The 25,052-nt window shown below is 30.3% G+C and overlaps 2 protein-coding genes across 3 annotated transcripts; both read left to right on the top strand.

Moving 5' to 3' along the window:
- Positions 1–6,437: 6,437 nt before the first annotated feature.
- On the top strand, positions 6,438–11,682 carry LOC119688072 (septin-interacting protein 1). Its single transcript, XM_038102706.1, has 6 exons — positions 6,438–6,639; positions 6,700–7,211; positions 7,279–7,454; positions 9,751–10,850; positions 10,913–11,358; positions 11,429–11,682. Exons 1-6 carry the CDS (start codon positions 6,531–6,533, stop codon positions 11,561–11,563), a joined length of 2,478 nt encoding a protein of 825 aa, XP_037958634.1. The 5' UTR covers positions 6,438–6,530; the 3' UTR covers positions 11,564–11,682.
- Positions 11,683–15,499: 3,817 nt separating this feature from the next.
- LOC119662393 (beta-1,4-glucuronyltransferase 1-like) lies at positions 15,500–23,405 on the top strand. 2 transcript variants are annotated; one of them, XM_038071999.1, is made up of 5 exons: positions 15,500–16,086; positions 16,172–16,589; positions 16,652–17,080; positions 17,143–17,443; positions 22,931–23,405. In XM_038071999.1, exons 2-5 carry the CDS (start codon positions 16,258–16,260, stop codon positions 23,108–23,110), a joined length of 1,242 nt encoding a protein of 413 aa, XP_037927927.1. In that variant the 5' UTR covers positions 15,500–16,086; positions 16,172–16,257; the 3' UTR covers positions 23,111–23,405. The 2 variants fall into 2 exon arrangements, with proteins under 2 accessions (XP_037927927.1, XP_037927926.1); XM_038071998.1 differs by having other exon boundaries at positions 16,166–16,589.
- The last annotated feature ends 1,647 nt before the right edge of the window (positions 23,406–25,052 follow it).

Below are 25,052 nucleotides of genomic sequence, written 5' to 3'. Positions count from 1 at the left end.
CTCTAGAGCAATGCAATTTTCCAACTGCCTATTTAGTGATGAGTTTTTAAAAATGAAAGAGTCATTGACTCTTCCAGAATACCCAACATTTATATAAAGAAAACGATATCTGTAATTAAACAGTAAAATATATTTGCGCGTTTATGAAAATTTCGTTTTTTATTTACACATAAATCACTTACCTATAATCTATGAGGGCAAACAAAACGATCCAGTACCACCCTTTGTAGTTATAGTAGTCAACAGCATTCTGAGATTTTGGTTTTATTTCAATATGGCTTCCATCTTTAATGTTGTTTACAGTTAAAACGTTTCAGTAATAATAAATTGAAAACTTATCCACTGCACCTAAACATTGTGGATAACCAAGAACCTCAAATCCTTTGATGCACTCATTCATCTTGTCGCTTGTTAATGGGAATGCATTCATGTACAAGGGTGTAAGAATTTTCCACACCTCTTGACAAAATAATTTCAGGGAAACGCACACGGTTAACTTGCCAACGCCAAACAGATTATCTACGCTTCTGTATGAAGCCAACGACCCAAGGCAATACAACCCAATGGCAATTCTCTTTTCTAAAGAAATGGAAATCCGAAAGGTTGTATCTTTTTTCTCTAGTCCTTTCAACAATTCACATAGCTCCTTAAAACATTCCAAACTCATGCGAAATTTTCTTTGAAAAAATTTTGACTATTTTTCTGGCAATCCAATTCCTAGAATTTCTTTGTTCTTTTCTGAAAAAATAAATTTGAATTTTAAACTTTATTTAATAATCATTACTGGCCATACTAACCAAAGTCCAGCACTTCCTCCGGTTCCTGGCAATTATTGTAGAAAGTATTGCTATTTGCTTTTTTCTTATTTCAAGTATATAATTTCACACACATTATATATAAGATTTCTTTTTTTCTTTGTGTTTTATTTGTAAACAAAAGAATGTTCTTTTATAACGTTTTTGACAAAAAGCTGTTCAAGTTCTAAAAGCTGTTCAAGCTGCTAAAAGCTAAAATGAGTTCATTATAATGTGAACGCTTCCTCATTTATATAAATGAGCAAGTGCCTAAATGAGACAGTGCGAACAGAGTATAACTTTGTAATATAAATTTGTAGACATTTGAGAAGACTACAAAGAAAATGCTTTGCAGAAATTTACATATGACTTATCCTTAGAAGCTTCTGTTTGAAATCAGGGGTACTAAGTTTCCTATTAAAAAATTTTAAAATAAAATGCTTTCGCATTCTAATGAAAAAATTTAATATACTGTCTATAATAGTTTGCAATTTTGGTAGCAAGTATATGGGCGTATCTTAGCCAACTTTATATATAAAAATTGAGCTATGCCTACTTTATAGTAATTTTTTTCAAAATATTTACAAAATTCTGCATCTAATCTTCTAATATAACTAATGAAGTCGCTACGAGGGTGTACCAAGTTGCAACTATCAAATTCTTTTTCAAGTGTGAAGAGGTAATCGCTTGAAACATTATTTGCGCAAGGTAGGGAAGCTACACAATGATGTGATTGTAATGAAATTCATGTATTTCCTTAATTAACTTACATCCCATTACGCAATTCCACACCATCTTCTAATATTAATAGCTTAGATAATAACACAAATAAAATTATTTTTTCAAAGAAACTTATTCACTATCTTTTATAACGTAGTTTGATTTGACTACATTCTTCAGTTTTTGGCGCATTTCTCCGGTCAAAAAACCTAAACGAAACCCAATTTTCGCGCTTCATAACGCTCTTTCGTGGTAAAATAAATTGAAGACCGTAGTGGTGAAACGTTCCGTTCGGTGTGGTGAAACTTTTCACTCGTGGTGGGTCGACTTGCAACAAGAGACAACATACTTGGTCTGGTAATAGTAAATTATCTTGAGAGTGTATAAATTTGCTTGTTTTGTTTACATTTAAATTGCCGTTTTTGTAGAACAAATTTTGTTAGCAGAATTGCATGATGGCTAATTGTACTAAAATTAACGAATCGCTTATTTAAGAACTTTAGCGAAGAGATCGGAGTTTTAGCGATAGCGATTAGTGGAAATGACCTGCTGGTATATACAAAATAGTACATAAGTGAAAATATTTGAAAATTATAGTATATAACATAAAGTTTAGCGTGGAATGAAAAATTAGTATAATATTAGGAATCGTATTTAATCATAAGTTTTTTTCTGATTTTTGATTTGCATACTAAACTTGTGCTAAATATTCATCCACCTAAAATGTGTTTAACAGTTCATATAAAATGGCAACTTTTAAAAATTTTGTGAAATTGCTGAGGTGGTTTTAAAAATTTCAGCGAGTTTTGCGGTAATCTAAAGATATTCACTCGCTATTTTTATATATAATAAACTTAAAGGATCAGTTAGAGGGTAAGTAACGTAATAAATTACGTAATAAAATTATTCAAAAAATGAAAAATCAATCAAACCTGCGTATTTGATAGGAACAAAATAAACAAAAACAGAGAAATTAAGCGAATAATAGAAAAATCAAATTCAATTAGGTTTTGAAGTTAAGCGATTTTAAAAATTGTGGTCAGTTGCCGTTAAACGTTGTTGAGGGTCGGTGCGTTGCAATAACGTGCGGATTATGTTTATTACAACGAAAATTGATTAAATAAATAAGATCTCTTGTTTGTATGAGGTAAAATGTTAATGAATTTATTTTTTAATTATATTTTGATATATAACTATTTAATTGATATTGATTGTATTTTCACATAGCGGAAATAATCAGCAGAAAATATTTTAATGAATTTATTTTATTAATAATATTTTTACAATAGTTAATTATAATTAATTAATTTATAATATCTTATATATTGATCAATAATTGGTAGAAAGTATTTAATTAATAATAGTTATTAAAGAGAAATACTTATTTAATAATAATAAAATGTATTAAAAATACAATTTTAAAATATATAATACATTAGCTGCGTTTCAGCACACATGATCCGCTCAATTTTACATGCAAAACAAAAACAATGGGGTGAACCAGCAATTGATCTGGTTCATTTTCTGGTTCAATGTGGAATGTATGTAAAAGTTAAAATTGAAACGTATTTTAATGCAAATGAGGTTGGCAATGCGATGCAACGGTGTAGTAAAATTATAAACAAATCAACATTTATATTTATTTATTATTTATTTTATGTACTTATTTATTTAATATGTCATTATTATTTATTTCTTTGGTTAAAGTAATGTTTTAATTATTACTATAATTAAAATTATTACATTATTTATTTATATTTTATTATTATTGAAAAAGTGTTGATAATTTATTAAAATCAATTAATTTGAAATGAATATATATAAATTAAGTTGAATACATTTATTTAATTAAAACAGAACAATACATAAGGAACCAGGCTCTCCAACATACACGTTTATAAAAAAAACATTTTCACCGCAAACTGCCTGCAAGATTAAGCTATAGTCATGCTTCCTTTTGAAATAAGCCTATTTGCTATGGTGTGGTGCATTTATTTTTACATATGTATTGTCTATGCAACCAATTACGAACAGGAATTTTTTCGAAGCTTCCACTTTTGCATTATTAGCAAGTGCGTATTTTATAATTTAGTGTCCAATTGATATAAGCTAAACACTAGTTCTTTTAATTATTCTCCATACAGAAGCTCTTGGTATGCCAAAACAAATACCAAATTCGCAAAAAGTATTCATATTTGCCATATACCACAAAAATATATAAAATTCCTTCATTGCTCTAGTCACGGTTATTTTGCATTCGCTGATTGGATTTTATTAACAAATCTATTAAAATATGAAACATAATTAGTATATAGCAATTGTATTTTTTATGCGCAAATACCAATCAAATAATTTTTAACGGAAAAATTATTGATCGTTTCCACAAAATTTCCACTATATCCATGCTGATGCACTTCATCCCCTGAGCTTAATAAACTTAAACTAGTATTTAAAAATGGAATGGAAGAGTCAGTTTCGCTTGATGATTCTTATAAAATCTGCAATTTTCATTTATTTACTATAGAATTAAATTTAAGTTTTAAAGTAAATACTAAATACAAACTTACATTTAATACTTCAGACAGTTCAACAGATTTTATTTTGTAAAGAACCTTTTTTCTTAAGCCGAGGTTTTGCTCGCCGGATCCCAGAGTCGTTACAAGAATATTTTTTTCTCTGTAACCCTGAATCTTCTCGTAATTAAAAAACGGGCTATTTTCGTTATTTTCGTGGTTTTTATTATTTTTCTCAAAATAAATTTATTACAATATTTATAGTTATACTTATGTACTAATGATATTTTATTGTAATTATAAATACGGACAATTAATATAACTCCTGTAAATAAGAGAACACAAAAGAATGACTAAAGGTAGGCTAGGAGACAACACTACCGACAGGGCTGTGTTGCTAGGTTCAGTGTTACCGACTGGGCTACACTGTGGGATTAGGAAACAACACTACCGATAGGGCTGTGTTGCTAGGAATCAGTTCTATGACTTAATAATTACCTCTGTTATTACCTTGTGAAGTGTTCTGCTTCACGACCTGTGATTGAACCTCTGGTGATGTGCACTGTTCGAAGTGCTGTGGCCAAGTCCCTGTGTTTTACTTTGCTTCTCCTTTTATACGGATTTTATATAACGGGATAACTGACTTCTGAGTGCATACTGTGTAGCTTTCTTCTAAGTTGTTATTGCCTGCTACTGATTTCGCTATGTTCTGCTGTTGTTGTTCGCTGCATATTTATTATTAAAATTTTGCAAAAATAATTACCCTCAAAGAAATCGGAAGTATTATTACTTAATTTGTATTTTCAAGAGATTTATTGTTTCTTTTAATTTTGATAACTGAATTCTATGATAATTTATAATTACTTATTACTATCTTACTTTCTAAAATAATTCCTTTTACTTTATTAATACTTTATATATTTTTTCATAGCTTAGACTAATATTTTTTTCCGTGGGTTTGGTTTTACTAATAATAGCTTAATTCTATTGTTTTGTTTGTTTACAATAATAATAATAACTTCATGCTATATATATATTTTGTTTCGACTAAAATAGTTTAATTCTGTTGTTGGGTTTTTTTATTTGTTTACTATAATAACTTCATGCTATTTTCAACTATCATAATTTATTTGTGACGTGTTGGAAAAAATCGTCACAATTTTTTTTCTATTTTTTAGATTTTTTGTATTCAAAATTTTCTCACTTACTTTTTTAGCGCCAAAATTATTCACATAAATCAAAAAATTTTGTACACAAACCCAACTGGCATTATTTATGCGTTGTCAATTATTTTTATACGTGATCCGTATCGTTTCAGCAAAGTTAATCTAGATCATTGAGCGGATCATGTTTACTGAAACGCAACTATTGTTAATAATGTTAAAATAAGCAATATAATAGATATTAGTCATATATAAAAATATTTCACTAAAAATATTTTTAATAATTTCATTTTAAAAACATTTTCGTGCAATAATAATATAGGAATTCTCTGCACTTGGAGACAAACAATTACCGGTTGAAATTTTTGATGTTTACAGTTGTTGAATCTTTTCTATCTTATAATATACATAATATACATACTAGAATAGAATAAAAATGCATACATAAATGATAAACAGTTTTTTTTCTTTTCAATTTAAAAATATTTTAAATAAAACAATTTCACAATAGATTTACGTACACATTTTGAAAATATTTTGTTTACATGTTCAAATGTAAACAAAATTAGCTGCTTACTTAGCGACTAACATAGCTTTAATTTAGAGTAGAATTTTCATTTCGTTTCTCCTTAATTTCTTGCGTTACCTACCGTCTAACTGAGCCTTAGCACAGAGTAATTTAACTAATTAAGATGATTATAGAATTTTACTTAATATAGAATGATTTAGTGCATTATATTATTTCAGAATTTAGTATTTGGAATTAGTTCTATTTATTGATTAATTTTATTTACAAGTTTCAACCCGTGCTAAATGAGGAAGAAATTCGAAAATCATTTAATGGAACTATTATTAATAAAAATTTGCTGATGACATTGGTGTCCAGGTGATTGAAAAAATGTCTTTGCGTACAGTAGAGCGGAGAACTTTGTTTATTTTGTTCTTATCAATTATGTGCATTTCGCTTTGGCTTAAGTTTTACGGTACGTGCCAATTAACAGAGCCTTTGCGCGGAAATTTGCTGGCAGAACGCACTTGCGTATACACAGAGTTACTCGAAGTTACTCGGGTAGCTCGTGGAACAGATTTATTAATTGAATTTCATCCGTCTGTGTATTTTGTGGCTGGTTACAAACAGCTTTCACAAAAGTATTAAAATAGTACTAAATATATGCAACCCTGCATAGAATGTCATTTACTTACCATATGTTTGCTTAGTTTAGTTTGAAATCAAACTGTCATAATTTCAATAATGTATATTTCTGCATTAGACGGTATATATTAATACTTTCGTTACTTGTTAGAAAATTAGATTAGAAAATAATAAAAATATCGGTGGTATGTCAGATGATGGTTTTGAACGCTTTGAAATTACGGATTACGATTTAGACAATGAATTTAATCCGAATCGCCCGCGCCGCAAATTGTCGAAGAAACAACAAATATATGGTAAATTGATGGCATATTGGTATTTAATTTTACGAAAACACGTTCTACTTATATTCGTAGGCATATTTGCGGATGATAGCGACAACGATGATTATCACCTAAGTCGTGGTCGCCGTAATAACCGTGGTGGAAACGCAAAGGACTACACTGCACCAGTTAGCTTTGTAGCTGGTGGCGTGCAACAGTCTGGTAAAAAGAATAAAAATGTTGAAGAACCGGAAGATGATCAAATATCTGATGATGAGTACGAGCGTCCCACATTTGGAAATAAGTCAGGGCAGCTAATGGGTACTGCTAATAGCAGTAATGAGTCGTCGGATGGTGAAATCTATGCGTCGCAAGTGCTAAAGAAAAATTATGAACGCAAATCAACTGGTCGCGTTGGCGCTTGGGAACAACACACTCGCGGTATTGGTGCAAAGTTACTTTTGCAGATGGGCTATGAGCCTGGCAAAGGTTTGGGTAAAGACTTGCAAGGTATTTCACAACCGGTAGAGGCTTTTGTACGTAAGGGACGTGGTGCTATTGGTGCTTATGGTCCAGAAATGAAAACTAGTGTTAGTGAAAGACCGGTAATATTTGAATTTGTTTAAAAGCAATAAAATTGGGATTGAAAGTTTGTATTTTTGCTCTTAAAAGGAATCAATTAAAAATGAAAATGTGCGTGAGTCTAAACACAATAAGCAAAAGATTAACAAATGGAAAAAGGGTACGGATGGAGGACATCGTAATCAAAACTATCACTGCTTTAAAACTGCTGAAGAAATAATTGAAAGAGGCAAGAACTCTAAAAACAATATGCCGGATAAGTTAAGGTAATTACAAATCACTTTTGATTTTAGTATCTGAGTAATCTTTCTTCTTTGTTTGATAAATATTTTGACAAGCTTAAAATTTTCTGATGGTGAATGAATCAACATTACCATAAAAAACACATCCATATAGTAATTTAGATCTAATTACTTGCTTATTGAACATAATTTTGTTTCTCACACTTAACTTGCCTTGTATCAATGGTTTCAAATCATTTAAAGTTATAAAGTAATTTAAAGCCACTTTTTTGACCCCTATATTCTGTAGACAAGTGTATCTTCTGTTAAAAGTTAGACCCAGGTATTTTACATTTTCTTGTAATTCTATCTACACATTATAGACTTTTTCCTTTGACTCTGATTTCAACATCTTGTAATGAAAATAGTTTTCGCTTTTTCACTATTTGCTCTAATTCTCCACATTTGGAAGTAACTCATTATTTTACCAATATGAAGTTTTAAATTGTTCACAACAGAATTAGCATTTTGTCTGTATGCATATTGCAAAATGCCAAAGAAATTGTGATCATAGGATCCAAGGAAAATTCTGCTGCATAAAAATTACACAATAAAGGAGACAATGGGGTTCCTGGAGGGATGTCTGCTTCAATTTTTTTATAGATGAAAATAGGTTTTGGGCTCTAATAAGGAACTCTATTTTATAAAAAACTAGCCATAAATTTTATCATTTAAACTGGAATACCACAATTTTTTAGTTTAACGCTTAAACCATTATGTCACACCTCATCAAACGCCTTAGCACACGAGTATATGCTAGTGCTGTTCATATTCGAATTTACGAAGTATTCGAAGAAATTCGAATATTCGAATAGTAAACGAAGTCTTCGAAGTTGAAAAAAACTTCGAAGTTTTTGTGAATTTTTGTTCTCGAAGTCTTCGAAGTTTAAATGTAGTGAAAAACTTCGAAGACTTCGAAGACTTCGTAAGCAAAAGGTGAAGTGAGAGCGCACAATGCAAACAAACGTGCATCACACAAATTATTTGAGGGATGAAAGCGTTTGCTTTGTTTGTACGGTTTTATGTTTTTGTTGTTATTCTATGCAGAAAATTAAAAACATGTTTTTTTGTTTTATTTTATTACATAAAATTTATTTTTTTATTTTATTATTAAATATGTATTATAATACATATTATTATTAAATATGTTATTATTAAATATTATTTATATTAAATAAAAAATTTACATTTTAAATAACTTATATTTATTATTTATATTTAAAAAATCATATTTGAGAAAATTTTTAATATAATATAAAATATATACGTAATAATATGAAAATATTGATATTGATGGATTTTATTAGTAATGGAATTTTATAAAAATTTTCATTTTCCTTTAAAAAGAAAATCACAAATTAAAACCTTGAAAATTAGTTATGGAAAAATGAGTTTCGCTCATCAATGCCTAATTATTTGACCTGTATGAGCTGTGATGATCACGCAGGTAAGCGCAAATTTATTTTTGCATTATAAAATTTTGAATGTTTTATTGTAGTTACAGTTATTTTACTGTTTATGGAAAATTTTTAAATCCCTTATTCTAGGAAAAGAAATACATAATATTATAAGGAAGTATCTAAATAAAATGTAAATTAGTGTATAAGCAAAATTGTATAAAAGAAATTCCATCAAATTTTCATGTATTTTATATTATATTAAAAATTTTCATAAATATAATTTTTTAAATATAAATAATAAATATAAGTTATTTAAAATGTGAATTTTTTATTTAATATAAAAAATATTTAATAATAACATATTTAATAATAATATGTATTATAATACATATTTAATAATAAAATAAAAAAATAAATTTTATGTAATAAAATAAAACAAAAAAACATGTTTTTAATTTTCTGCATAGAATAACAACAAAAACATAAAACCGTACAAACAAAGCAAACGCTTTCATCCCTCAAATAATTTGTGTGATGCACGTTTGTTTGCATTGTGCGCTCTCACTTCACCTTTTGCTTACGAAGTCTTCGAAGTTTTTCACTACATTTAAACTTCGAAGACTTCGAGAACAAAAATTCACAAAAACTTCGAAGTTTTTTCCAACTTCGAAGACTTCGTTGAAATGCGAATATTCGAATATTCGAAGAACTTCGAATTTTTAAAAACTTCGAATAATGTGAACAGCACTAGTATATGCAACTCGTAAATAAGCATCAAAGCGATTTTATGGCGTTGTTGTGTGTTATGGTAATCAAGTCATTCTGAACTAAACTGCTTTAATATTTAATTGACGTTTTTTATTTGTTTATTAATTTTTCAGTAAACAGTTAGGCAATGTTCCTGTGATTGACATGACTGGTCCCGAAAGACGCGTACTGAGTGGTTATCATGCCTTGGCACATACGCGTGTGATGGACGAAGATATCTATGAAGTTAAAACTGATTTGAAAAATAAATTAGCCTCACAGGCATCTAATGTTTTTGATATGCCAGAACTCAAACATAATTTGCAATTAATTGTTGACTTATGCGAACAACAAATTATAGCAACCCATACATCATTGCGTACAGCAGCGGACAATGAGTCGTACTACGAGTATCAGTTAAAATCGTTAAGAGAGATTATGGAACGCGAATACAATTACATAAGCACGTTGGAAAATGTGTCAAGTCTGGTGTATGAATTGGTTATTGATGACTCTGATTTAACCATAGAACGCACTGAGCATTTATTTATAAAGCTACAACAGGTGTTTGGTACCGAGTATAAGGAATTTAAATTGGCTGATTTAGCAGCTGGTGTGGTTGGTCCGCTTCTAAAACGGCATTTGGATGCGTGGCAACCACTAGAACAACCTACACAATATATCGACCTGATAAAGAAATGGAGTACTATATTGGAAGTAAAAGACGAAAATGAAGTCTTGGCTCGAAATATTTTTGATCCTTATTCTTCCATTATATGGGTTGGTGTTATACCAAGTTTCCGCGCATGTGCTGGCAACTGGAATCCAAAACAATATCAACCAATGGCTGCTTTGTTAGATGCTTGGGCACCATTATTTCCTAGTTGGATTTTGGACTCGGTTTTAGAGCAGTTAGTACTACCAAGACTCACCCGGTCCATTCGTGAGTGGGATCCACTTACTGACACAGTACCCATACATATATGGATTTTACCCTGGCATAATGTTTTAGGTTTTAAAATGGAAGAGTCTGTGTATCCAACAATTCGTGAGAAATTAGGATTTGCTTTACATGGTTGGATGCCACATGACCGTTCGGCACGTGCTATGCTATTACCATGGAAAGGTGTGTTCAATGTATCAGAGATGCAAGAGTTTCTTGTAAAACATATTGTGCCTAAACTGCAAATGGTGCTTAGTGAGCTAATCATTAATCCACTTGATCAAAAGTTAGGTTAGTTTAATAAACAAAATCAGACTTAGCTATAGTATATAATCAATCAATTCAATTTACAGATATGTGGTACACGGTTTGGGAATGGTATGAAGTACTTCCTCTAAAGGTAATGACGCAGTTGTTGGAGAAGTCTTTCTTCCCGAAATGGATGCAGATGCTAATTATATGGCTTAATCAATCACCAAATTATATTGAAGTGACTCGTTGGTACGCTGGCTGGAAGTCTATGTTCCCAGCAGAATTTCTAAACGAACCAAATATCAAAGACATATTCCGTCGTGCTCTTGAAGTAATGCATCGTGCAACAGATAACACTGACAAGCTCACATCGTTTGAGTCAAAATCTGCACAACCGCCAGCACAAGCACCTCCTCCACCGGCTCTAATGGACATACAAATAACAAAACCTATACAGCTTGAGTTTAAACAGGTCGTTTCACAAAAGTGTGCAGAGCTTGGTATCCTGTTTGCTCCACTACCTGGTAGACGCGAATTAGGAAAACAGGTAAGCTGCACAGTGTTTATTGAAAGTTGAAATCAATATTGAAGTTAATTTTTATCTTTAACTCCTATAGATTTACCGCGTCGGAAAACTTTATTGCTACATTGATCGAAACATTTGTATGATCAGTGAAAATACACAAAGCAGTTGGAGGCCTATTGGGTTAAGTCAAATGCTTGATAGAGCCATGACGGGCGTTATCAATTAGTCAACAAATTTTAAGTGTAGAACCACATAAAAGTTTTTTTTTAGTTTTAAGTATGAAATTTTTTACATCATTTTAAATATGAAAGTTTAAGCCACAAAGTTTTACTCTCATTGTTGCTATAACCAAATTCAATTTATAAATGAAACTTTTAAAAAAAAACCATATGTTTTTAAAACTAAAGTTTTAATTTAATTTAAAATTTTTAAATTTATTCAGGCTGCTTGTAATTAAAACAAAATTTAAATACTATAAATAGGATATGTTCGTATATTTGATTACGAATGGCTCTATTTAAAAAAATATGTCATCAACTCTTACGAAAATTAAATGTCATATTTTTATAATAACAATATTGTAATTTAATTTAATTTAATTTAATTTAATTTAATTTAATTTAATTTAAATTAAGAGTTTACATTTAAGTGAAAATCCTGATATGATATTAAGTGTAAAACTGTAACATTCTTAGTTATAAGTAAACTTAAGTTAGTATCTACTAATGAACTATTATCAAACTAAGAAAACAATCGTCTTTCGATATAACTTTTAAAGATAGTGGTGAAACACAGAGAACGCTTGTTTTCGGAGCTGGCTAGGACGTACCAACATGCACAATATATTCCTCTTATAACAATGCAATCGCACACAGATAATGCTTATTGCTTGCTCGATCATACCAACTCGAACTAGTTGACAAAAGTGCAAGAATATAGAATCATGTGTTTGTCAGCGTCGAAATTGAGTGTTTGATGGTGGTTCACTGGTGGTGATCTTATGCCATATTTGATATGTTCTCTTTGTTCGCAGTGCCAGCATTAACTGGTGCTGACATCAAGTGCAATATTTTTTAATTGATTTCACCATAAACGAACGTTCTTTATGTTCTCACTCTAAGCCAGTTATGAGTTTAATTGTTAACTTGTAATACCCAATAGACATTTATTAAAAATAAATTGTATGTATAAGTAAGATATATAAGATCCTAAATATTTGTAATATACATGTACATGAATTTAATAATTCAATAATTAATAAATTATTGAAGTCAAACAATTGATTAAAAAATCGAAAATGTAAGCCATTAAAGCAGCTCAGATTGCCGACCGTTTTAAGCATTTTGTATGATGTGACTGATTCGGAAATCCCAGACATTTAAGCAGATCACCTTAATGATGTTATGTAAGGGAAAGCAAAAGCCTAGGTTTTATAACTTATGTCTCTTATATGACATATGGGTTTAATGACTTTAAGGTTGTTATATGCAACCAGATGTGAAAGTGTAGATTACCACAAAAACTATTTACGGTGTATAAAAGATATTGGGGTAGCAAATCATCGAAAGATGACTTTCCAGATTGTATGACTCCAGCACTAATGGTGTTATATGGAAATGAATACGAAAAGAAAATTATTGATAGATTAGAGAAGTTATATGGCAAAAGCAATAATTAAGGACAAACAACCTAGAGCATGCTCCTTAACAGAAGTAGAGGCTGAAATTTCTGATAATGTAACACATTGTTTTGCTCTATTGTCAACAGAAATAAAAGTTCAAGTTGTGCCAATAGACTACCCGAGGGCTGTTAAATAATAAAAAGCCCGAACGATGTTATACGGTTTTAAAAGAAATACGTTATTTGTAAATCGCGGAAGCAAGTATTCAAGCCATATTGTGGACTGCCTTAATGATGTCTATCGAAAAAAGAACGGAATTAAAAGTACAGATTGCACCGTAGACTACTTTAGAGATAAGACAGATCAAGAAAAAGTTAACGTTGTATGGTACGTATGGTACTTTTTAATGAATATAAAGCGATAAAACTAAAAGAGAAAGTGCAAGTAGAATAGTAGGATGTCTTAAAACACAAGCTAAATTTCAAATCTTATAGCAGGCGAGTTTAGTGACGTTGAAGAGTGAAAGCAATAATAGGAGTATAGGTTATAGGTTATTATAAGTAGCAATTCACTTTAAAGGACTTAAATAGTGAAAACACAAGGGAAAATTTATTATGTGTTGCACTCTAGACTTATTATAGCAAAAGGGATATGTGATTCCCCAAGGTTGTCTAAATTTCTTTACCTAGCAAAAGCCAAATAAGAATCCAGTGCAAGTGACATTGTGGAATTGATCTGCATAAAAACACAACTGTCATATGTAACACTGTGAAGTGATAACGAGAAAACTAAAACGACAGGACGGAAAAGTGCCTCCTCTTTAATTGGTTAAAGTGTTGACGTGAGATGTATGCAGGAGTCTACGTATTATTCTTGTAAATCGAAAAACTTTGGTCTAAAAGGCAAAGATACATATTTGAATCGTAATCAATTGTGTGTAGTGATTTGTTTGTCTCGACGTTCATTTCTTTCTTCTGTTTAGAAAGTAGAGCTTAAAATACCGAATATCGTGAAAATCGATACATTGATAATCGATAATAGATAATCGATAATCGAAAAGATAAATCAATTGGTTCAAAATTATGACAGTATTTCTGTAATAATATGCATTCTTTTTTTAAAAGAAGTCAATTATAAGGCACTTGTATTCATAGATTTTTTTTATAACCAAACATTTTTACACTAATTTTTAAAAATTATTAAAGTAATTCCTTATGTGAAATGTTCTTTTTTTGTTCTACAGATAAATACTGGTAAGTAAAATTGCAAATTTAATGTAGATGAATCCTTCAATGGATTTATAATTTTTTATCAAATTTAAAAAAATAAAATTATTATATAGACATATTTCTGGCAGAACATGGTTTTACGTTAATAAAATTTCTGATTCTTACTGGTGAAAAAATGAGAGTCACATGATGAATGGTCCCCTAATTTTACACTCTTCGGTCATGACCAAAAGGCAGGTTATGTAGAGAGCCAGATCACATACATGAAAAATTTTTCTTCAATGTTCGAATTTTATGGGACATTTTTAATATGGATATTGTTTTTTCTAGTAGTTGGAAAATAGTTTAGTGGACCCACTAAAATGACATATTAGGAATGCGAAATGGACAAATATCACCGATTGCATCTGGATGGTCAAAAGCTGATACCATATTTCAGTAATCATGGAAAAAATTGACATTACATACAGCAGAAGGCTTTCTATTTAGACAACAAATATATCTAAGCCAAAATGGTAAAAAGTACTAGGAAGTAATTACTGACTAGTAGCAAACTCTGTGCAAGAGTTTACTCTTGTGTTTGTTGCTACTATGATTGTAAAGTGTATCACCCTGTAAATATTAGGTACGCCGATATGAAATTGAGTAGGCTCAAAGCTATAAGTGGGAAGATTATAACGGTTGGGAACGCATTTTCGCGGTAGGGATAACAAAAAGTCATCTATTCGGTCAATGTTAGAAGACTTGTAAATAGCAGAGTTTGGAAAAAATATTGTTTTTAAAATGTCTTACATTGCCATTTTTTTTATTTATTTTTTTTGGACAGTAAAATCATTAGCCTAGCATATCTGAGGAATGTTTTGAATAAGTTATTTTATAGTTGCAGTCCTTGAAAAATTATTTTTCTAACTTATTCACTTATTTATTTATATATATTTAACCTATAATTTTTACACTAAGTATTTTTTTTGCCACTGCTGGGTAAATGCATGAGTTATATTCAGTAAAAAATATTTAAGCATTAATAATAATAATAATTCTATATATGTATATCTTGCGGCTATTTGTCTCATTTGTATTAAAATTCAATTGTCCAGTTGCATGCGGTAGCGGTTACCAGATGTGTTTGATTTCACCACAAAAGAAATAGACAAAACCTTTTTTGAAAGACTTTTGTGTCAGAATTGCTAAAATCTTACAAATGGTCCATCTTCTAGTCCATCTTACAAAGATGTTAAGAAAAACTTTTAACGATCTTTGCCAGAATTATCCCGATAATGTCAAAACTTTGTGGAAAATTTTTTATATAGAGTTTAATGTCATGGGAAATAGATTTTAGTATAAGACTAGGTTTATACTGTATACACTGGCTAGACGTTGGCAACATTCTTATTATAAAAGGCAAATACGTATTATATGTTAGCAAAAAAAAAAAGACAATGTCTAATTGCAGTCAGTGTAGATCCAAAGTTACTTCCTTTGATTACTGAAATGGGGTTTGAGCTGCTGCTCTTCACGGTTCAATAATAGCTGAAGTTTATCCTTGTGGAATTGAGACTGTGAAACTTCTTTAATTGTAAATACTTATCTCTAATTTCTGTAAAATAAATCCAGAAAATAACTTATTGAGCTGTCAAAATTTAGAAAACTTTGCACATAAAGAAAATATTTTAATATGTCAAAATTAACCGGTAGATATTGTGAACTTTCGAAAAGCAACACTGGGTGTGCTGCATTGGTTATACAACACTGGATGTCTCTTGAGTGCAGTCGATAACTTTTTTTATTGACCGCAAAATTTGCTTCAAAAATCATTTCAATTGCTGGCGGTTGACGACGTTTCTCTTTTGGGATTCTTGTAGAATATCGGAAATCTGATAAGTAGAACTATATAAAAAGGTAAGAAAAGTAGGCTTTTACGAAAAATACATGAAATTAATAAAATTTAATTAAATTTGTCAATTTTATTTATTGCCAGTATTAGTTACGAAAAGTGTAGCAGATTTTATTGTGAAGTTTTGTGCTTCTCTGAAATAAATTTTGGAATCAACGATCTTCTTTAATTTAGAAATGAGAACTTTCGTGAATGCTTGCAACTTGCTTGGGTATTTCTGCGGTATGAAGCGCTTGATCGCCATTGTCATTACCGCTGCGTTTATGTATATGTTGATGACGGTGCGGTATGAAATGCTTCGGCAAAGGTATGAAGAACAAATAGTGGATCTGAATAACACTAATCTCTATAGCTTCAAAAACAAGTTGAAGTTGCGCCAAAGCGGTGACTATTGGATACTCCATAATTACATATTGCCTGAGAAGCAATTTGTTGGTAATGAGAGTGTGACACTTAACACGCATGGCACGCACAAGAGTTTAAAAGGATTACATTCGCTGGTGAAGCGGTGAGAAGTCATAATTTGTAGTATATCGTTGTTTCTATTATTCTGTTATTAATTCTTTGCAGTTGGTCTGGACCGGTCACTATTACAATTTTTGCTACCGATGATGATTTTTTGCAAATTTTGTATGATATACAGTTCTTACGTGGTTGCACTTACATGAAACGTCTGATCAATTCTTTGGTTACTTTCAACTTCGTATTTCATGCAAAATATTTGCCCAAAAAAATACCAATATCCAATGTTTACGCTTACAAAGGCCTTATAAACTGCTTAGTTTCACCTGGGTATTTGAATGACACCTTAATCAATATGACGCATCCGCTATCTAAGCCTATTCGGTATCCATTGAATCTAATGCGCAATGTGGGCCGTTACTCAATTTATACGTACTACCAGCTCTCTCTTGATATGAACATGTATACCTCTCCATATTTTGCACAACACTTTTTACGCTTTGTTTCATCAATAAAATTAAGTCGCCCATACGAAAGGTGAGGTAATCTATTTCGTAGTATAGATTGTTTGATGGTATATTTCCCCGTTGTATTTGCAGCGTGTTTTGTGTGCCCAGTTTCAACAACAGGATGAACTACTGCATGCCTAATTCGGCGCATGAATTAAAACGTCAATTGGTTAAGAACTACTCAAACATTTTTAATATCAGGCCAGATGTGTGGGAAGATGAATTTCATTTTCTTGGATCCTGGTTAAATGTCACTTCTCCCCGATTGCAATCTTTTCTACTTACTGGGTACCATAGTAAATGGCAGCCGTATTATGTGAGCATTAATGACATGGAACCGCTGGCCGACGAGCGCTTCATGTATAACACCTTGTTCGATAGATCGATGCAGGTAAGCACTGCAATTAAGTAATTATGATCAAAAGCCATAAGAGAAAGTAAATCTGTTAAATAATAAGGCATTAAAAAAATTAAGTGTGATAGTGTAAATAAGAATAGATACTAGACATAATATTGTAGAAACCTTGATAGTTCTACTGTTGTCGGGTAAATCTGTTTGGGTTGCCATATTTGTGAATGATGGTATTGAGTTGGGAACGAAAAGTATACATGTTCGTCACCGTATGACACATAAAGTTGTCCACTGCTGAAATCACACTAATTAAATAAATCTTTTTCTATTGTTCTTTTTACAAACGGACATGTAAATTTTGCCATTCAATTCCACCTTAATAATATCACAATTTATTTTGTGAGTACTATCTTATTTCTTTAGATAGTACATTTTCATTACATATTCATAATTCATTTTCAGATTTGTTATTAAATTCTTCGATAATATTTTAAGAATTACAATTACTCTTAACATTTTGTATATCTACACTAGAATCTTTGTTACTTAAATCTAATGTTTATATTTCTTTATCATATTGTGAAGGCTCAACGTTTGTACTCAGCTTGTCTGTATTTGAACATGATGGACTGCAACTTCAATCGTCTTGAACAGCTATTGAACTGTTGTGTGCAACCAGATTTGCTCCTGCCCCTGTTTTTATCTGATCCAGATGTCTCTTAATGACTCTGTTGTTAGACATAATTCAACAATATGAACGTGGATCTATTTTGTCTTTGATTATTGCAGGAATAGTCACGTACATATACATACATTTTGACCTATATTTCAAATTATTCATTTCTCTTCCCTCTGTAATTTGAAATACTCTTTCTGTGCTTGTGAATAATTCTATCCCTAACAAGAGGAGGTTTTATAAGATCAAATCGGTTTCTTATCGATCTTTCCAGAAAAATTTGTGCTGGGATCATCTGTTGTGCAATGCTTAGTATTACGATAATCCATTAAAAATCAGTTTAATGATATTTCAAAGTTTTCATTATTTGTACCATTGTGGCATAATGTGGCATAGAGAGATTTTTTTAAACTTTTAATAAAATGTTCTGCTTGGCCATTAGGAGGAGCCAAAATGTGATTAATTTTGTTGTTATTAACAAATTTTTAAACTCTTCGGAGACAAATTGTCTGCCATTACCACTAACTATGGTTTCGGCAATACCAAAACGTGAAAAAATGTCTCTTAACTTAGTGATTACAAAATTAGATATGATATTCTTTGTTTTGAAAACTCGACCCGTTTTGAATAAGAGTCTATTATGACAAAAAGATAAAAGCTCTTAATTGGACCCGCAAAGTCAATATGAATTCTTTGCCAAATAGTATTCGTTACCATGATATTAATTGGCTTTTTTTCCGGATTTGGCTATATATATTGTTACTTAACTTAATTATTTATAACTCATAAATAGCTGACTGTAGACTTATACTGACTGTAATCTCATGTAGACGTTTATAACCGCAAATGCTTTTAAAAATTTTATAATTTCTATATATATTTTATATATTATAATTTCTTAAGATTCTTATATATATAATTTATTTGTTTTACTCTAATAACATATGGGATTTATTTTCTTTAGATCGATTTTAATTTAATTTTAATTTAAAATTCTATATTATATACAGATCAAAATCCGTGGACTATATTTATTTAATTTATTATTATTATATTTGTTATTTAATTAATTAATTTATAATGAGTTGATGTTTTATTATACCTTTGTTATCTTTTAACCATAATGGGAAAAATCATATATGCTTGAAATATTTATTATTATAGTACTATTACTAGTATTATATTATTATATGTTACATGTTATATATTATATGTTATATATTATATATTATTATTATTATATTATTACTATTATTATTATACTGATTTATTATCATTATCATTATCATTATTTAGTTTTTATTATTATTATTATATTATTCTATTAATGTATTATTATTATATTATTATTACTATTAATATATTATAATCATTATTAATATCATTTTTTTATATTTATTTATTTATTAATATCCCTGTCTCTGTATAGATTTTAGGTTTATTTGTTACGACTTAGATTTGGAACTTTTTTATATCTTGAAGGGTTTATTCCATAAACAGATAATGACTCATAGTTGTACGTATTTATCAAAATGTGTTAAAGCACTAATTCCGGAGCTCGACAATTTAAAGACTCTCTGCAAGTTTTACATAAGCAAGCAAGAATCTATTATATATAATCTTATATATATATTTCTTCTGTACGTGTGTTGACAGTGAACTCCTCCTAAACGGCTGAACCGATTTTGATGAAATTTTTTGTGTGTGTTCAAGTGGATTGAAGGAAGGTTTAGATTCACAATTTGGCCCACTGGATAATGTCTTTTTAATTAATTTTTTATTTTTTGGTATCCATGTACATTTATATTAGAAATTTAAAATTTATTCATGCTTACTTTGATTTGTTTAAAAAGTTTAAAATTTTTAAAATGAATCGTAAAACTGCCGTTGCATAGCTTAAATGCTTTTAAATTCCGCAGTATAATTATAGGTGAGCCAATTTTTAATCTTAAGTTATGTGGTGGTATTCCTGGAAACTCCAGCGAATTCAAAAATTCAACAGGATAGTTGAACGATTCATTTTAGAGTTTAAACTTTTTAAACAAATCAAAGTAAGCATGAATAACTTTTAAATGTCTAATATAAATGTATTTGGACACCAAAAAACTGTATAATAATTAAAAAAACGTTATCCAGTAGACCAAATTGTGAATCTAAACCATCCTTGAATTCATATGAACACACACAAAAAAGAAGAATTATATATATAAAGATATAAATAACGTACAAAAAACAATGCCACGTCTTCGTGGACGAGGAGGAAATATTGGTCGACGGAATCGGAATTCACGATTACTCCAGAACCGTCTGTTAAATAGATCGGCAGAAAACAATGAAAATGTAAGAAACCAGGATACAATCACACGTACTAATGAAAGTCAAGAGCAACGTAACGAACGCCTTCGAGGTAATGCATTGAGACAAAGACTGGCCCGTCAACGAGTCTCCGACACATTCAGAACACGTGAACAACAGCGTTTGCCAGTGTATGAGTCGGATATCGACTATTAATCACATTTAGGAATTGTAATCGGTGCTATGAACAAACAGTGCCAACACTGTAATGCACTCAAATACAAAGGTGAATCGGCCGATTTCTGCGGCGCATCTGGAAAAGTTGTATTGCAACCATTGAATTCGCCGCCAGAACCATTGAAAGCACTATTGGCTGGACATCTCAATCTAAATTGTTTTTTCGTAAAATTCGCAAATTCAATTCGTGCTTTCAAGTGACATCATTTGGAACAACAAAAATCGTTTAGAATGAGCATGGTCGCAATTTTCAATCAACGTTTAAGATTCGGGGCCAAGTGTATCACCAAATTGGTTCTTTAATGCCGATGCCCAACAACGATCCCAAATTTCTGCAAATCTACTTCATGGGTGATGAGAAGCACTACATATTCATTTATAATATTTGTAACATAAGTAATGCATGTGGACTTTTTGTAGATCAAAAGAAAAAATCAATTCAAAATAATTTTCGCATTATAATGCTAAAGGTTAAGTTGAATAACAACAAATATTATAACACAACTGAGCCAGAAAAATTAATTGCAAGGGGAAACAACGTTCGCCGGGTCAGCTAGTATATTTATATTATAATATATTTGCGATTTTTATGATTTAAAAATCTCTTTAATATATTTCTATATTTTCGAAAAATTGGTTTCCAATATATATATATATTTATATATATATATTATATATATTATAATATATATTATATATATATATATATATATATATATATATATGTACATATAAAAGTTATATATTAATAAAGATTACAGAAAAACTGTGGGTGATAGATAAAAACATAGTCTGTTAGGCTTACAAGCACAGTGAGAGTATACCATCACAGCATCTAGAACATGTAGGCGGCAATGCAGTGCTAACATTTCCTTGTAGTGAACTGATTTATAAGCTATAAGTTATGCTAATACTTATAGTTTGTTTCGCTCAGGAAGCAAAAAATATAGATGCGATGTTTCTATTTGAAATTCTCTTAGCGATATTTTTTATATCTAAAAGCTGATTTTGCCAATGATATTTAGGATATATTTTTTTATATTTAGGAACATATTTTCTTTTTCAGTGAAAAGATCTATGTTGGTATACAGTTGTTAATTGAATAGATTTATTATTATGTTGAGGCTAGTTAAGTCAGTGCACCTGAGCACTTTTACTCTTTATTAACTGCAAGGTTTCTTCAAAACCCCTCTTTGCGCCTTGACTGGATTATTGTTTATCACTGATTCAGACTAAGCAATAATTGACCTCAGATCTGCACACCTCCTCGAGGAGCCTGTAACCATTCTGAGATTTGATAACGCGGTGTTGGTAAGTCTGTCAGATTTCGCAAATAATTTCAGGGAATAGATTTATAATTAATTTAATTTGACTTGAAAAGAATTGTAATTCTTTCTCTGTATTTTCGGAATGTTAAAACAAATAAAATAAACCAAAACAGCAAAAAAAGAAACGTAAAAAAAAATAGGAAATTGCAAAAAATGGAAGAGTAATTTAGAGAAATTGGAACTCACTTAGTGTATTAGGTCTATGGCGACAAGAGAACTTTGTTTTAAGGATATTAATTTATTTACTTAGTCATCTGATTCCTGTCCTCAAATTATTCCATGTTTGCATATTCTGGACTTTACAGTCGGACTGCTAACCGAATACAACTCACTCTACGTCAGCGGAAGACGTATGTTCCAAAAAGAAGCTCCGAGGCATACATTATTATTAGTAATTATTCTTATATATCATATTTATATAATATATTAGTTAAAATGAAACCAACAACTAATAAGTAAATAGCCCAAAAATTAAGAAAAATTGGAAAAGAAATATGGCGTATCGACAATTTTTTTAATAATTATTTAATGTGTATATGTTATGTACTTTTATACAAAGAAAAGGAAAAATGAAAATATATTAGATAATTTAGATGAAGGTTTGAAGGTGAGTATAGCCGGATCCTTTGTAGAGAATAGTTCGACGTTTTTGGCTTAAAAGTAACCTAATATACCAAAATATAGAATTTATAAAAAAACACAACAAAATATTATTAACAAAAAGTTTTGGTTTTTGCGTCATGATATATAGTCTGAGGTAAGAGCCCCCATAGACTAGTTTAAAAAAATTGTTAAAAATTTTATAGACAAGATTTAAGAACCTATTTTCCGTAACATATGTCATCTTACTGTAGCAGGGATTAAGATTTTCATTATTATAAAAAATTGCTTTTTCGTTCGTGTAGGTAAGAGACATCTATATTTCTCTAAATTACTTTTGTTTTTGTTATTATTTTAACTTTTATTTTTATTTTGATTCTTGTTGTACAGATTGATTTAATTAACTATTTAAACTATGAGTTTGTTATCATGAGTGGTGGATATTTTATTCATCGTGGTGAGATTATTGAGGAAAGCAAACTGAAGACCAAACACTCTATCAATGTGCGAGCAAAAATTAATGCCATTTATCGTCGACAGAACTACGTCTTGTATAAAGATGGCAAATGAGGAGGAAAGCAGAAAGAATTTCAATTACCTTTAATTTTTTATTTATTTTAATTTTATATTGTTACATCTATTCAATCTATATTATTATTACTGAAGACCAAACAGTCTTTTAATGTTAATGTGTGAACAAAAATCACATATTATATAGAGATGAAAATTGAGGAGGAAAGAACTTCAATCATCTCTATTTCTTCAATTTATTTTAAATTTAGAGATCACATGTAATACATATATATTACTACTGCAGATCAAACAGTCTATTAATGTGCGAACAAAAATAAAAAATTACAATTGAGGAGGGAAGTAGAAAGAACTTCAATTAAAAATTTGTTTTCTCGAATTTACTTAAAGCTTAATGATTATATTTATTACATATGTTTTATTTTTTTTGTAATTAATATTGTAAAAATATTTCCAATAAAAAACTAAATAAATGTATATATGTTGATCCATTTTTCGAGTCAGCGCAACTGGGCACTTTTACTCTTTGATAGCTGGGGTATTACAGCAGTATATCAGTACAGTATATATATACTTTTTCAGTTGGAACTACTCTCTCAGATTTTGAACTCTTTGAATGAAACTTTACACACATACTTTTCGGGAGCGGACCCTGTTCACCATTTGATTTGAATGAAATTGAACGTCTATTTCTTGTAGCTGTGATATAAACTTAATAATCGGATATAAGGTTTCTCCGTTTTTAATAAAGGTATTCAAATGGAATTTGGTGTATACAGTACTCATATTTGCAAAAGACAACGTACAAAATTATTTTCAAATGGATTTAAAACTAGATATAGCTTCCATATAAACTCTCGATTAAGACACATATTTTTCTTAGAAAAACTTTTTTAATTTATAAATAGGTTTAATATTTTATTTGAAGTACATACATATTATGTACTTTAAATTTAAAATTTACGTATCTTTTATAAAATGCAATATGGAGTTATTCCAACAAAAAACGTTTCGTCCCACTTTTGAGAATTTATTAAAAATAAATACAATGAATACAAAAATTTATAATGGGGTCCCCTAAATTCGGGGGCCCGAAAGCGTTGGTTCCAGTTGCTTCCCTGTAGTTACGCCACTGTATTACAGGGTTCCACCCATCTCATTGATTAATTTATGTATTGCCTATAAGCTTCATGATTATTCAGTGATTGATCTAAGATCTGCGTACCTCCCCGTGCGGAGAGTGATCACTCTAAGATTAGATAGTGGTAAGTAGGATAGCCTGTCAATTTTCGCAAATAACTTCAGGGCTCTGTCCCTTATGTATTTTTTGATCGGGTCTATTCTAAGGTCTCTTAATAAATGTATTTTAAGTGAAATTAGTTGTGAAAAAATATTTAAGGGTAAGACTATAAGATTATTAATAAATTACTATTAAATTACTAAATTACTATTTATTATTATAATTTTTTTTTTTTTGGACAGTAGGTGGACGCATGGGAAGCCACCGTGTGAAACTTTAACCCACTAAACCACCTCTTAGGAATGAATGGAGAAGATTTTCACAGCATTGTGAAAACTTCATTCCAGTAATCAGGGGAGAGAGGAAAAAAAAATAAACTTAGTACCTAGCGAGCTATATTTATCTAAGCCAGAAAGCAAGGGCATATATTAGGGAAACTGGGTTATAGAGAAGGGGTGGAGTTAGAGTAGATGAGCAGGGGTGAGGTTAGCGGTAAACATTGTGGTTGGGGTCACGAAGGCCGTGGTTATATAGGGGAATGGAGTGGAGGTTACGGTCCCACGCATCGAAGTAGTGGATCAGGTATTGGGGAGGCTTAAAGCGCAAGGTTAGAACAAGATTTTCAGGGAGGGTTATAGAAATAGAGACATCAGGGAGGACAGCATGGAGCCGGGTGAGATACATACGGGCGAGTGTCAAAAGGTACTCGTCAATGTGAGTGATCTTGGCATTGTCGTAAAG

The sequence above is a fragment of the Teleopsis dalmanni genome, chromosome X, assembly GCF_002237135.1.
Source record: "Teleopsis dalmanni isolate 2A chromosome X, ASM223713v2, whole genome shotgun sequence".
Taxonomy (NCBI): Eukaryota; Metazoa; Arthropoda; class Insecta; order Diptera; family Diopsidae; genus Teleopsis; species Teleopsis dalmanni.
This window is presented reverse-complemented; position numbering and strand designations above follow the sequence as displayed.